Raw genomic sequence first — 15,686 nt, forward strand, 5'->3', positions numbered from 1 at the left:
AAAGAAATAAACAACTCAAACCATGGGTCACCTTCGGCCATGGCAAGCCTTTCCCATGAATCCCATAACAGAGAAACGCCCACCTACCTGATTTCCCATCAACACCGAATCTCATGGTTTCGACCAAGAAAATCTCAAAAACTCTCGTAAACCTTACGAGTCTACGACAATCACAAATTTATATGGATTTATAACAATCAAATGAAAATCAAATAGATTGAACAAAAAATTTCCTAAATCTTTCACAGATTTACGGCAATAAAATGGAATGAACAAATAAAAAAAATTCAAATAAAAAACAACAAGAGAAATCAATTTTATGGAAAAAAAAAAGGTAACGACTGCGTGGCATACTAGGAGGCGTTCGATGGCGACAATGGGAGACGTCGACGACGTGGCTTACCAGGAGTCGTTCGGCTGCAGCTGCTGGATTGACTGAAATGAAGGAGTTTGTCCTTTTAGATTTGGCTGAAATGATATTTTCTTCGTGTTTTTCTTTTTGTGCGGGACGAATAGCAAGTGGGAAGAGTTATTTTTTATTCCCAAAATAAGATTTGGCCAGCAATTTGGGCTGGCCAGATTTGGCCAATGAAAATACCTTTGGCTAAAATCAATGTAGTTATATTGATTCCATTGTAGTCAATTTTGTTACAACTTAACTAAACGTTGGCCAAATTTTAGCTAAGTTGATTCCACTACTAGTGCTCTTACATTGGTGAAAGACCAACTTAATTAAAAATTATCTTAGATGGCATGTTTGATAGTCCTTTTAAATTTTTTTCATTTTCTATATGACATATTATAAGTAACCTAATATGTCTTTTATTTAAATGGACAATCACTTAAAAATATGACTGAAGATTACAAATCTATGATGAAGAACATCATTTCTCTTATGCATTTGATAGACATTGGGACATGATGTATAATGGACGAAGAACAAGCAAAACACAACGAATATTTTATATATATATATATATATATATGTGTGTGTGTGTGTGTGTGTGTGTTTGTGGCAAAGAAAAGTGTGTGTGTGTGAGAGAGAGAGGCGACACCTCCAAGTCCTTAGGGACCATGGGGTCCATTGTTGGGGGTACAATCCCCACAACTACTGGAGCAAAAGTCACTCAAAAATTTGCATAGAAAAAAAAAAATGTGTTTGTGTGTGTGTGTGAGAGAGAGAGAGAGAGAGATCAATTTACACAACTTTTAAGTTCGAACCAACTGGGATTAAAATTACATGAGACACATCGTACAAACATTACATGGGACACAACTGAACCTTAATTTCCGCCTACCAGCAGCTACCAGACTTAGCTGTTGATCAAAATGCTTGGGGCCAAGAAACACAAGTCAAGTCAAAGAAAAACCCAATTCCTTGAAGGATCAAGGAGCTCTCAGAGACTCCATTGCGTTTCCTTTCTGAAGGAGATATGATTCACATGCTCAAAATCTGCAACAGAGAAGTTTGTAATTAATAAGACCAACCAAAAATGGAGACACATTTATCATAACATGATCATAATTCATACCATGGACCAGACCTACTAGAAAACATTTGTCTGGAGATCCTCTAATTCAGGATCCACAACTTTTGCTTCCTTCTCAGCCTCAGTTGTGTCAAAGAGAGGAGCATCAAGCTCAGGAGCTTTCTGGAAACATATATCTATGTCAGCAATTGAATTCCACTTCATGCATTAGTTCCACTTCATGCCTTTCAAGGTTTAGCATCTTACCATGCAGCGAACTAGAGCCCAATTGACACCCCGGAAGAAAGGGTGACACTTAATCTCATTTGCCCCTTCCCGAGAACCCAATCTGTTTTTGGGATCCCTGTGCAAGAGCCTATACATTAACTGCTTTGCTTGGAGACTTACCTGCAAGACACTCACTTTCTTTCAGCACCAAGCCTTGTTTTCAGATTCTACCAATTGGACTTGTATGCGACTTAAGGTGGTTTCCATGTTCACATAAGGTATGGAGGCAGAAATGAAGTTTTGTAAAAATAAGTCCATTTGAGAATGCCTAACTCTATGAGTCTACTTCTACTGCATAATATGCTCTCTAAGATTTGTAAAAACTTCTGCAAATGCCACGCCACAAAAAATACATAAATGTTTCTGAACTTTGCTAGTTTTGGTTTTCTATACAGGTTCCAAAATCGTTTATAATGAAATTTGGGGGCCTTCATGCTTAATTGTCTTTGAGCTTTCACTATTCCTTTTCCAAGCACTGACTACGGGAATTTCAAGCAAACTGCACTCTTTTTTATTCAAGGAAAAAGAACACTGTCCACAATTGAATAGTTAAATTAATTTTCTAAAAAAAAAAAGAATAGTTAAATTAATTCCAGAATGTTCTCTTAGAATTATGCACTTTTTATAAAAACAAAACAAAAACAAAAATCATGTCAGTTGAAAATTATTAAGCATTAAACGTGAGAAACTAGTTTAGTAGCAAGATATATCTTACCGGTATACTTCCTGGAAATTTAAGATCTTTTTGAAGAATATTGGCAAAAGTCTTTTGCCTAGTCTTTCCCCTAAATGGTGTATATCCATAGAACATCTCGTACAGAAGAATACCTGAGAAAACGATGTAGTCAATGAGCAAAGAGTGTCAGTTATACATAAACGATGTAGTCAAATAATAACGAATGCAACATATTTCTTATCATTCTTAGGCACAACTTAGGCTTTATATTTTACGAAAATCGTTGAATGGTGGAGTTTACTCGTCAATGTGGATGATCAAGATCAGATGGTAGATAATTTGAACTCTCAGCCTTTTAGATTATGCATGTAAATTTTTTTATCACTCTGACATCGAGGGTGGAAACTTGCCTATCACAAAGATATCCGGATTTGAATTAAGAAACAATAAGCTTGGCTTATGTTAGTGTTAGCATGTTGTTTGATATTTTTCATATTTTTAACTGAATTTATAAGGGGAATAAGTTCTTGAAGTTACTATATGCACTTATGGTGCATCGTTTCATCAATAGTATTTAAATTTACCAAGAGCCCACCAGTCCACCTCACTAGTATGGCCTGCCCCAGTGATGATTTCCTGCAAAGAATTAAAAGGAAAAGGACACATGAGTTGAGGAAGAATGAAAAATTAGATGCACACAATCTTCTCTCAACAGGTAAAGAAACAATTTCATATTAGAAATTACACAAGGTGACAGAGTATGACTGGACTTGAAAAAGAAAAAGCCGTGTATTCTCCATGGTGAGGGTATTTCATATCTCTTCTCTCGATGTAGAATCTCTCCACTTAAAATGTCATTTACCCTTAAAATCCTTCAAAATGCTACACTTTATGTAACATGTATATTTCATTTTTGTCTGGAATCTATTGGTGCAATTCCTCTAAATAGACTCATGTAACATGCATATGCTATGATCCAGAATCTGTATTGATGTGTTGACAAACCGGAGCTATGTATTCCTCGGTGCCAACAAAAGAGTTTGATGCTCGCATAGGCTCTGCCATGAAAATTGGATTCTGTTGACCATTCTGTTGTTTTTTCTTTTCATTTGTCCTTGGAATCAAAAGCTGCAAAGAGCACAGGCAACCCATCAAATTTATTCTAATTCTCAAAATATCTTGGATTTATGCAAATATTTTGCCTATATTTTTTCCCAGAAAAGATTTATGCTAAAGAAGATTCAATAACTAGAATACCTGTGGTTTACAACATGTCAAACATGACAAATCAAAATCTGTCAAGGATACGTGACCATTGCTCTGGAGTAAAACATTTTCAGGCTTTAAATCCCTGTAAATTATCCCTGTGAGGAAATTCACCGGAGATTCAGTAAAAGTATGAAGATGCAAGTATACTTTGATGGTAAACTGCATCAAAATATGATGGCATGCTTTAGGTACTGGAAATTGCAGTTTTTTAGACTACTTTAGTTATCTTAAGTATCATCATTATACAGGTAAGAGGAACACAGTTCTGGGGGCATGATAGAAAATTAGGGCCATCTTGACAAAAGCAAAATTCCTGTGATAGCATCAGCTATTGGAATTATTGGACAAAATAGTTCCTTCAATGAATCACTCAATGACTAAGGATAAGTTTTGAAATACCATTTATCAAAATCATCCCTTATTATATGATGTATTACTTAAAAGAAATAAATAATATGCATAGTTACCCTGACAGTGAAGGTACTCCAATGCAACAACTACCTCTGCAGCATAAAATCTACAACCATCAATTGTCTGAAGTCAGTTCGAATAAAACCTAGCAACATTACAAGTCACGCAAATAATAAGACACCGATAGATCGACCAACAAATTGGTCAGAAATATATTGTCCGCTTAAAGGATTCAGATTACTTTTTTGCAAAATTATTTGAAATGTTTGTAAATAATCCAATATTGTAAAGAAAAAATTATCACGAGTGCGATTTTTCATATACAAAGAATTATTTCCGTGTATTTAGTGCAAGGTCATTTATCAGAACAATTTGATGCAACTGAGTACCAAATAAAACGTTTTTTTAATAGTTTTTTAGGTATTGTTTTCAGATTTGAATATCTTGGCCAGCTCGGAACATAACCAAGTAATTCTTACCATCAAGAATACAACATGCAATCATGCGCTGTTTGAGATTTGCATGCCAAGATGAATACATGCAAGCAGTACATTTACTTGGGGGAAAATACATGTTCCACCCTATTAATAGGTGTTTTTAACATTTTGCACCCTTAAATTATTAGCAATGATGCATTGCATCCTCAAACTACCCAAAAATTGCAAATAGCACTCAAGTTCAATGTTGGCCATTAAGATAGATGAAAAATAGGTGAGAATAGGTGATGTAGCACAATCTTGATCATTAGATCTTAACAACTAGTACACATTGCAACCTTTTAGTAGTTTGTGGGTGTAACATGTCAATGTTTGTAGATGAGCTGCAAACTGTAAACTGTAAAAACAGTTTAAAGGAGAAAAGTTTATTTTCCCATTTATTTTCTATGCAAGCACAGAACCATCTATCTCTTCATGCAGCAAGGTCCTTATCTGTTTGCAACTTTGGGCCCTCCAATGAGGAAAAAACATGCAAAAAAGCAACTTTTTATTCTGGTCAAATTAGAGTGGCCTAAAAAAGTACAGCTACAAGAGCAGTATCTTTAAATCCCGATGCTGAGATCATGGTATCTTCACTAACTCTCAAATCCTTGTGCACTATGATTTTCTGGTTTTTTTTCAGCTTTTGTTTGAGCTGGGAACGGTTTGCTTTTATCTATTAAATAATTTACCTCACTGCATCTTCCTTCAGGACCTTCGTGGGCTGTCTGTCTAAAAGCAGGAAGAGTTCTCCACCAGGGCAGTAATCAGTTATCAGACAAACATGTGTTTTGGTCTGCAAAGTAAACGACCCCAGATCAGGAAGTTTACGAATTCCATATCCTTTTTTTTCTATCACACTCATATATCTAAGCTTTATATGCCTTCCTAGTATCTAAACATTCTATTCAAACCACAAAGATGTACACCTCACAGCACTAGAATTAAGTAATCAAAGAATCAATTTAACTCCCGTAGCTCATAGAATTCCTCCATTGAAACCATCTCATTCATTACTGAGATTTATAGAGAATTTTCTAACCTGGAATGAAGCATACAGTGCAGGAAGAAAAGGATGATCTAACATGTCAAGGATTTCCCTCTCTGCACAAGCTCTATGCACCTGTGGAACATGGAGGAAATGAGATATTAAAAAAGATGTCGAAGAGTGCCATGAGAAAATGATATCTGAACTACTAAAAAAACTTAACTCAACGTCTAGAGAAAAACAAGGAGAAAAACGAAAAACTATAAAATATCCAAGCTTTACATGTTGATTTTTTCCTTTGAACTGAAGCTGTAAAACTAAAAGAAAATTCCCTTGATTGGCCTGGTGTGATGTAATATCTTGCACTTAAATTCTGCAATTAGTTTGGTTGGCATGACTGGATGGTGGTATCTTCCACTTAAAGTCTGCTATTAGACTAGATTTAATGGTTTCAAAAAAGAATGGAGGGCATTCCATGATCTATCTACAGGATCAATTTTGCATTTGCCCAAGTTCAAGCGGTAGTATATATAACAGAATGTAGTGCACATGGAGCCGAAAAATCATAATTTTACTCAATCAATGGGCAAGAACAAACACGGATTGCGAAAAGGAAAATAAAGGCTAACTAGAAGAGTACATAAATGTAAAACAGGACCAGCTGGAGCCTGTTTGTTGCAAGCAGTAGTGGCAAGTACGCCAGAGTTCTGGCTAAGAAAGAAAAAACATAGGTAAATAAGATGTATAAGATCAATTTCAATACCTTGTTACGATTGAGCATAACATTTTTATCCATAGCCTTCATGGCAAAACACAGACCAGTTCCACACAATTCCACCAAATGCACACTGCCATGCCAGTCACAAGTCATAAAAATTTTCCAAGATTTAAAAATAGAAAGGAGATATTGGCTATAGACAATAAATTACCAAGCAACTATGAGTTCAGATTTCGTTTTCAGGTAGCAGATACTAATTTAGAACTACTTAGATTTATACTTTCAGCATATAGCATATAGCATATAGCAACACCCGTTACGAACATCAATTAAATGAACAATTCTGAATTCATGATTAAAGTTCTAAACCTGAATGCCGAGTAATGATATCACTCTGAAGTTGAACTACGAAAACCCAACAAGAGAATTTAATATTGTGGAGTCATTTGACCTGTTGTAACTCGTAAAAATATAGTCGTACAAATTTAAGTTTCCAGGGCATTAATAGTCCATGACTCCTTTACGTATATATATCATGATTATCATTACCGACGGAAAAGTGGAAAAGAGATTCAAACCTCCCAGTATCTCCGGATCCCAAGGGCTTTATTGGCCTGAAATGTTTCAAGCCTATCTGTTCTCCATCATCGAGAATCTGCCAACAGGGGCTCCATAAGAAAACTAGAGAAATATGAATGAAATTCAATGGCCAGGAAAGAAAATCCAAATACTTGGAAGGGATAACAAGGAGTGTAGAAAAATATAGCAGAAATTCTAATCATGTTTATCAACTAACTGCAGAAAGTCTTGAATGTCATGCATGTCTATACTTCAAATATTACTAGAAAAATAGATAATCAGAAAAGAAAAAAGAGAAAGGAACAAAAAAAAAAAAAATTAAAGCTTTTTCATTTTAATGAGACTGAGGGCACTATGTTATTAAGTAAAAATTATTAAATGGAAAATAACATATATAATTAAATTATTAATATTCATTTATATTATAATTAAGTTATTAATTCAACTCATGCCGTTTTAGTTTTGTGACCAATGTATTTATAAAGCCTGTTGAATTTTAGCCTAAAAAATCTTAAAAGTAATGAGTTTTGATGGCCATGGTAATTTTTCTAATATTATTATATAAAGAGCTTTTGATCTCTCTCGACTCGAAATAAAGTTTGTGAAGTTTTTCGTCACTAACATAGAAAGGAGTAAGAGTAAGGAAAAAGAAGATCAAGATGTTTAAAATTTTAGAAATCAACGCCCTTTTAAAAGTTTTTATTTATTGTATAGTACCTTTTGGATAGCGCTCCATGAGGGGCTGTACTTCCTATGAGGTTTTGGATGAACCACCTTAGAATGGTTACTCCACAAATCTTCCGGTTTCTACAGATGATCAAATACCCTATTCATAAGTTTATACCCAAAAGCTTTTCAGAAATGTGTTGCAATGTATAGGATATTACCAAATTGGCATCCGGAAGCTCTCTCACTGCATCATCAACATTTTCTGCAGTTTCTTTAATCTGAGAGAAGATGTAAATATGTTTAAGCTAACCCACCAATGTTTCATAGGTTTAAGCTGGGACCAAATCAGAAAGAGATCTAAAAGCAAAACACAGAAAGAAAGAAATGAAGAAGCAGAAGGTGGAGACCAGTTGTTCACTCTCTTTTGCAGTGCCTTCAGGAATGCAGTTGCGAAGTGGCTCAACATGCTGACTTCCATCCAACTGTACCCCAATAAAATACTGTACTTCTCCCTGTTGAACGTGTACAGAGTGTGATTAAAGTTTCTCTTGTAAACATCATATCATGTACTTGTGAAGATTATTTGAGATTGTACATACTTTTTGATCGCGCATTGGCTGCAAATGAAACAGGTTCCAGAACTTTTTACCTGAAATGAATGCAAAAGGTCTTTTACGAAGGAGAGGATAAAATATCTTTTGTTCCGTAAACAATTTCGTTTGGAGATTTTATGCAAAGCATGGAAATTTCAGAAAGCAAGCCACACCGCTCTTTGTGTAGTTAATGAGTTGGACAGTGACATCTGTCTGGTTGTCAATTGCCTCTCTTATTTTCCTCACAGTTTCCGGATCAGTTTCAGGTCCTTGCAGAAACCTATAGAATCCAAACAAAATAGATATTAAGAACCGTTCTACTGTCTAATACTGGATAAGTTACTTTCTCTGTGGCATGTTAAATCATGATTAAGTTTAACACGTGAAATATTTAATTAAATCAGGGTTTGAACGGTCTCTACTCTGATATCATGATTAATGTCTCAAAAGTTAAAGGAAAGAAGTATTGTAACATTTCAAAACATCAAACTATCTTGAGGCGCACCTGCAATTTCTTCCCAGGATTTCTTCACGACTATACTCTGTAAGTTCTAAGAAGCTATCGGATGCAAAAATCTGAAGTTTTGAACAAACATTAAGCGAATATTCATCTCCAATGTGGGAACTGAAATCCAAAGAACATGTTGGAATGAAACAGATTGTTTTAAGTTGAAATCTTACAATGGGATTATCAGGAAGTCTTGGATCCGTAATGACAAAGTTCTTCTCTATACGCTCGAGTGTAGTAGCAAGATCAATACCCTTTCTCATTTCCTTCTTTCTTACTTTGTCATCAACATTCTCAGGCCTCTCATCATCATCATCATCATCAGTCTCATCACCATCCATAGGAGGTTCAAAATCAAGGCTGTCCTTAATGTTGGGTTGACCTTTCCTAATCATCCTGATCACATATAGAAGAGCCATATGTAAAGGAAACTAGCATGCCATAAAAACTCATTGACAAAAATGTGAAATACAGACAGTACAAGAACAACCTTTGCAAGCATAGTTATCATTCATAACAAGAAATTATACCCCATAAAAGAACGACGACCAGATTTTTTCGGTTTCTTTTCGGGTAGCTCACTGATGCGCTGCATTGAACTTCTAGTACCAGCATGTGAGTTCCTTCTAGGTGGAGCAACGCTCTCAGAGTTTCTCCTTGTTAGTGATTCAATTCTCTCCTCTTCCTTCCCACCTCCTGATTTCCTCAAGGGTCGATTTATCGATTCACTGAGTGCACGAGGTCTCTTCACTGCCTGCACAAGCTCAGATACTGAACTTGAGGCCATCTCTTTCTGACGAGCTGCAAAAGACAGCATATTAGTGTATTGAATTAAGCCTAAAACTACTTGACTTCTTGTTTAGAAGTACATCTTGAATACCCAACAAAACCTTGAATTTGCATAATGCATTGTCAGACCACCATCAAAATTTTCATGGAAAAACACCCATTATCTAGTTGCCTTTTTCCCCCCTCCTTACTCCTCTCATTGCCAAACTGACAATGCTAGTGTTTGGTTTGATGGAAATTAACCAGTGCACAAAGAGTGACTGCTACAAAGAATCTCTGGCTATGGTTTGTTAACCATTCGGTTGATCTCTAAAATCCAAATGATGCTCAATTCTTGGGCTAATGTGGTTCATATATTAGGGAAACATGTCAGAAAATGGTTCTATAACTCATAGTACTGCCATATATGTTGTGAAAGGAAATCAGTTGAAGAGAGTGATTATGAAGTTTTCCAGAATGGTTGAAAAGTTAGCTTCAGCTTTCATGTTGGAAGACTGCTTGTGTTATTTTTATCATATTCATGACAAATGTACTTCAATGGATCCTCCATTTCCAAAGATTATATGTCATAGTTGGAACCAATGGAGCCTTGTGCATTAAAAGTGAGTCACTTATTTTCATATATTTTAATTATTAAAACCAGACGATATTTTTTAATTTTTTTTATAGAGGGTGTGATATGTTAATTTTGATAATTTGAGGCATACAATATAAAATAAAAAGAATATCAATTTCTTTTATTTTTTTTAAGAATTATTCTATTTTCAAATCGATATGTAGAGCACACTATCTAAAATATTTATATGGTATAATTTGATTTGAAAGATAAATTTTAAAATTTAAATCTTATAAATTAAATCTTATAATTTAAATGATGAAAATTATGTACTCTACGCATGAATAGAATAACTTTTTAAACATATGTAAGTAACTTTAGTTGAAGTAGACCATATTCCAATATGAAAGTTATCGTTCCGTCAACTAGAAAAGAGGATATGGTGTACTATATACCATCATATCGAATCAATGATTCTGGCAATCCATTAGGACGCACCATCTTATCCTTAAATCCCTCTGTATGCTTGCTGACCTCCACTTGCATTCTGCCATATCACCAAATCCAACAACAAATATATATATATATATATATATATATATATATATATATTGTAAAAACAGATATGTGCATTTCTATTTAAAAAAAAAAAACTATACAAAGCCAAGACATTGGTAACTCAAACAGGCCGGCCCTATTCAATCACAATCAAAGAAGAATTGGATCCGGCAAGTGACATTGTTGTGTGGGCCCTGGGGACGACCCAGTTCGCCCAAAAGTTTGGTTCATTGTTGTAATGACATTTCTGACATGTTTGCTAGTAACTACATTTACAACAGGCATTTCCCAATGTCTTTTTATTATTATTATTATTAATTTTTTAGTTTTTAGGTGTGGTCCGAAAAATCATGTGGTATGTTCCGAGACAACTGAAGTAAAGTCTCTAAGATCCCTGAGAACATTATCACGACCACATCTATCAATCATGAGATTCTTGTTTCTTGATTATTCTTATTTTGGCGCTTTCCCCCGATCAAGTTTCTTTTTTCTTTTTATCAAAGTGAGATATTTTTAAATATTCTATGAATGATAATAAAAAAATAATAATAAAATATTAAATAGTAGTAATTAATAATAAAAAAATAATAATAAATAGTTGTAAGATATTCTGATAAGAGTAATGCTAGAGAGAAGTCATTGTAGTAGTGCACACTTTACACTCACTACATGGCTGCTTTTAATTCTCTACTTTTTTATTTTAGACTTGAGAGATGTGTGGTCTAGATGATGCCACATCATGTGTGCAAAATGGTTGCTCCTAACAGTGACTTCTATCTATATTTACTCTTCTGATAATACTTGAAGTATTCTCAATACTTAAACTAGGCTATAATATCTCAATAATTGAGATATTATTATAACCCAAAGATATCTCACTCCTTGTAAAGGGGACAAAATAAAATTAAAAGAAATGTTAGTTAAACTCTATAGATGGCATTAAACTTCTTTTAAACGAGTCACATGAAAATGGTCGTGAAAATTTGATAATTCTAGTTATTTAAGGAGCATATCCAATTAAGTTGAAAAATCGAGAAGGGATGGAAAAATAAATAAAAAGAAATCTCTGTTTTTAAGGCCTTTTATTACTAAATTCTTGACGGGACTGCAATTTATTGCCGATCTAACCTTATTTTAGCATTTACAAATTCATGCGTTTGTAGGTCCCTCTAGCCCCTCTATTTGTCTTACAGAAAGTTTTATAAAGAGCGATAAAAAAATAATAATAATAATAATAATAGTTTATCGGAAGAAAAATCTTAAATGTAATTTATAAACAAAAAATTTATTTCTCCATTATTAATAAATTTAAATTTAAATTTAAAAAAAATTAATAAAATAAATCTTATAAATAAAACTATAAATACATATACCACTACTCAAAATTGATTATTTAACTATGAACTTTGCTCTCTTTTTAAAAAATAATATATAAAATTTATATATTTTATAACTATATCTAATATTATTCAAGATGAAAAGAATAATATTAGATATAATCATAAATTATACAAGCGTTATATACTTATTTTTTTAAAAAAAAGAAGTTCATTCTCTATTATTAAAAAATTAATTTTTTATATAAATTTTATATGTATTTTTTTTAAAAATAATAATAATAATAAACAGCAAATATTATTTTTCTGAAAAAATTAAAAAAATAATTGACGTAGTAGTAGGAGGAATGACAGAGAGACTGACCCGATAAATTTAAGGAGTTGTCCAGCGTCATCTTTGATGGGGGAAATAGTGAGTAAATTCCAAAAGGGGGTCCCATCCTTCTTGTAATTCAACAGCCTTCCACAATAACTCTTCCCACTCTCCAATGCTTCCCTTATCTTTGCCACGTCTTCTGGATCCGTATCCTTCCCCTGTAAAAACCGGCTGAAAATACAACCCATCCACCACGTTTAAATGTCTCAAACACCCCCCATTTGGCCGTTATTACAGTTGGAATGACAGTTACAAAACAAAAACTAAGACCTCAAATATTAATGCTGAGCTGCAGTATCGACGTACGTACCAGTTCCGACCGACAACCTCTTTGGATGTATAACCGGTCATCTTGAAGAACCCAGCACTCGCGTACATTATCGGATAATCCGGTTTTGTCGCGTCCGAGACCACGAATGTTTGCTGGAATGTCGATAACGCGTCCTTTAAGTCCTCTGATACCCTCGGAATCCCTCTCTCTTTCCCTCCATCTTCTGAAAGTTCGCCCGAGCTTCGCACCGAGTTATTCGAGTCTCTTCTGGAGTTTCCCGGCCTATTGTTCGAGTCATCTCCCCCGCCACCTGAATTCCTAACAGAGACCCCCTGCGGCTTGCCGGTCTCGGTGTCAGTTTTCAAGACCAAACCCCACTCGGCCGCTCGTTGGGCTGCGTCGCCGACTTCTCCCGATGCTGATCGCCTCTTCCCCGTCGGTTTCTCGCCATCGTCTTGATCGTTGAAGATGGCCGAGAGGGTCTTCTGGGCTATCGGTGATTGTTTCGCCGGTTGTGGTGGCACTGGTGGGGTGGGGTCCTTGAGGGCCATCCATGAGGTGGTGGTTACCTCGGCGAGATCCGAATTGGGGGAGAGCTTGGAGGAGGGGTCCGGTTCGGGACTACTCTCAGGTTGCTCTAACCAGCCCTTCCACGACGGCTGCGACCGGAAGGCCGGGTTGGTTGGCCTGTTGGAGTAGGTGGAGGGATTGAATACCTCAAGCGAGCCGCGAGAGTCTCTGGGTAATGGTGGTATGAGAGACGATTGCTTATCCGACTGCTCCATTTCTGCTTGAAAATGATCCACACAGAACAAATAACATTATCTTAATAATAATATCATTCATATTTAATACAGAACATGCACGATATATGAAAGCATAAAAACTAATTGGCAATATAAATCTGAACCTTTATTTGATGAGAATTTGAAATCTAGGTCCAGAGGGATTGTAGGCTACCCAGCTAGTCTTTTGTATGATGGGTCTGTCTGGACCCCAAAAAGAATCCTAATAACCAAGACTTTTGGAGCCTCTGAAAACCTGTTTATGTTGTTGCTAGCTAGCTTGCAAGTGGCAGGATATATACGGCTGTGAACTGGACTGGGGACTTGGGAGAGTGATGTTTTTGCCAGTGGCCAATGTCAAAACTAATGAGCAGTAATTGTAGAAGTGAATCCGGAATTTTGTTCATGCATGAGCAGTAATTTCAGAGTTTATGTCTGTTCAAGCTACTTTCCTGGACTAAATTGTGTTGGTTATTATAAGTAAAGTTACTGGTGAAAGAAACTCTATGCACCTCATATTTTTTCAGGGTAGTTTTGTCCAGTACTGGGATCAGGTCGGGGGACCCGCAAAATGGACAAACATTAGAAAAGAGCAAATATTTCAAGTTGTAACATGGATTTCATGTTTTATCCAAATTAGCTAAGACAGTGTCTGGGAAGGTTGCTAATTAAAGCCATGCTTGTTTGCTGCCAGTTAGAGTCAGAGAAAACAGATCATCAGAAGCTGCATCTGCAACTCATTGGAGCCATATTAATTATAAGAAGCATGCATATATAAAACACACAACAGAGAAAAACAAGCTGATTAAAAGGCATTTGGGCACCTGAAATTAAGTTTGAACGACTATTCATCTCGAAGAACAAAAAAATGAAAAGGAAAAAGTGTAATGAACCTTGGAAAAAATGGTATCTCCAACCCAGCTCCTAAACAAGACCAGCTGATGACAATAACTTGTCAAGAATAAAGCTAGGGAAATTGAATACTACGCAATCAGTTGCAGTCTGAAGTTTATCATGAGTAAAAAGGACGTAGAAGCTGTACCAGTACCTTAAACAAAGATGAGTCTGCTGAATCAGACTTTGTTTTTTGACCTGTAAAAGGAAATAAATTCCAGAACAAGCTTGATTGGATGGGTTATATTCTCAGCTAGCTCCCTTGTTCAGGAACGAACGGCCTTTCGCACAGAGATCAGAGACAGAGAAGAGAAGAGCAGAAAGAACCTTTTAATGATCAGGAAAAGACTGGAAAAAGGAAGTGGAGAATGATTGTCGAAAAGGTTTGGCTTCCCATCCCGGACACCTAAAATTCACATGGCTCCTGCACGGACTCCCATGCCTCAAACATACATAAATACATACACACATACGATAACTGTATATGAGAGAGAGTATAAATTACAGAAAGCATGCAGCAATCACTTACAATCTGCTAATTTCTTCTATTACAGACTGGAAATGGGTTGGCAATATTAAAAAAAAGCAATAATAGTAGAATCAGAAGCGAGGCAGACGGATAGGGGTGATCTTCTGAATTAGCACGTTGAGAGTTGCAGAAGCTACCGACCGGTTGTTGTGCTTTGCAATGCTTTTGTGTTTCTGTGTCTCAAAAGTGGCATCGAAGGCTATTTTTTAGGACAAAAATTAAACCGGGTGGGCACACGGGAGGCCGATGAAAACATTAACATATTTAATTAGTAGAAAAAATTTATTCATCATTTTAATTTTTATCATCTTCTTATCATTCCATAATGTGATATTAGATGATAGGTTTACAATTAAAATATAATAAATAATTTCCAATCACCTAATACCACATCATAGGATGATAAAATGATAATGAAAATTAAGATGATAAATAGCATTACTCATTTCACTCATTTTTTATAAAAAATATATATATATTTATTATTAAAAAATTAATTTTTTTTATATATCTCATATTTATTTACTTTTATTAGAAAAGTATACTAACGTTACCTCAAACTTATCATTTTTCATTTACTATAATTGGAATTTACTTTGCATTGGAATCGTAAGGGAAAGGACAATAATATGCTATTCTGCTTATCTTCTAGCTTAGCTTGAAGAAAAGCCTGGTCACTTTGAAAGGCGCCGCAAATGGACACGTGGCATGTTTCTTTCTGATGCTGGATTACAAATAATCACCACAATTCCATCGCACTAACATTATTTTTCTAAAATATTAGGATACTTATTTATATATAAAATTACGAATTAAGTATCGATTTATATATTAAATTATATGTTATTTTTTCCTAAAATATGCAATAAAAAAAGAATTTTTTTATTAAAGAATATGACAGTAGATGTGATAAAAATAAAATAAAAATTAAGAAAATTATTTACTTA

At 35.0% G+C, this 15,686-nt stretch overlaps 1 protein-coding gene across 6 annotated transcripts; it reads right to left on the reverse strand.

Moving 5' to 3' along the window:
- Window positions 1-1,207: 1,207 nt before the first annotated feature.
- LOC121240068 (phototropin-1) lies at window positions 1,208-14,958 on the reverse strand. 6 transcript variants are annotated; one of them, XM_041137526.1, is made up of 25 exons: window positions 14,740-14,958; window positions 14,365-14,634; window positions 12,571-13,318; window positions 12,249-12,431; window positions 10,445-10,536; window positions 9,175-9,445; window positions 8,818-9,040; window positions 8,642-8,712; window positions 8,310-8,416; window positions 8,143-8,192; window positions 7,951-8,055; window positions 7,762-7,821; window positions 7,592-7,681; window positions 6,874-6,950; window positions 6,341-6,425; window positions 5,632-5,712; window positions 5,282-5,385; window positions 4,170-4,219; window positions 3,691-3,797; window positions 3,439-3,561; window positions 3,018-3,069; window positions 2,473-2,585; window positions 1,737-1,877; window positions 1,549-1,652; window positions 1,208-1,453 (listed from the first exon to the last, which is right to left on the reverse strand). In XM_041137526.1, coding segments are annotated over exons 3-25 (3,036 nt in total). In that variant the 5' UTR covers window positions 13,317-13,318; window positions 14,365-14,634; window positions 14,740-14,958; the 3' UTR covers window positions 1,208-1,452. The 6 variants fall into 6 exon arrangements, with proteins under 6 accessions (XP_040993460.1, XP_040993459.1, XP_040993455.1 ...); XM_041137525.1 differs by having other exon boundaries at window positions 1,545-1,652; XM_041137521.1 differs by having other exon boundaries at window positions 1,533-1,652.
- Between the last annotated feature and the right edge of the window lie 728 nt (window positions 14,959-15,686).

Source organism: Juglans microcarpa x Juglans regia, chromosome 7D, assembly GCF_004785595.1.
Source record: "Juglans microcarpa x Juglans regia isolate MS1-56 chromosome 7D, Jm3101_v1.0, whole genome shotgun sequence".
Classification (NCBI taxonomy): Eukaryota; Viridiplantae; Streptophyta; class Magnoliopsida; order Fagales; family Juglandaceae; genus Juglans; species Juglans microcarpa x Juglans regia.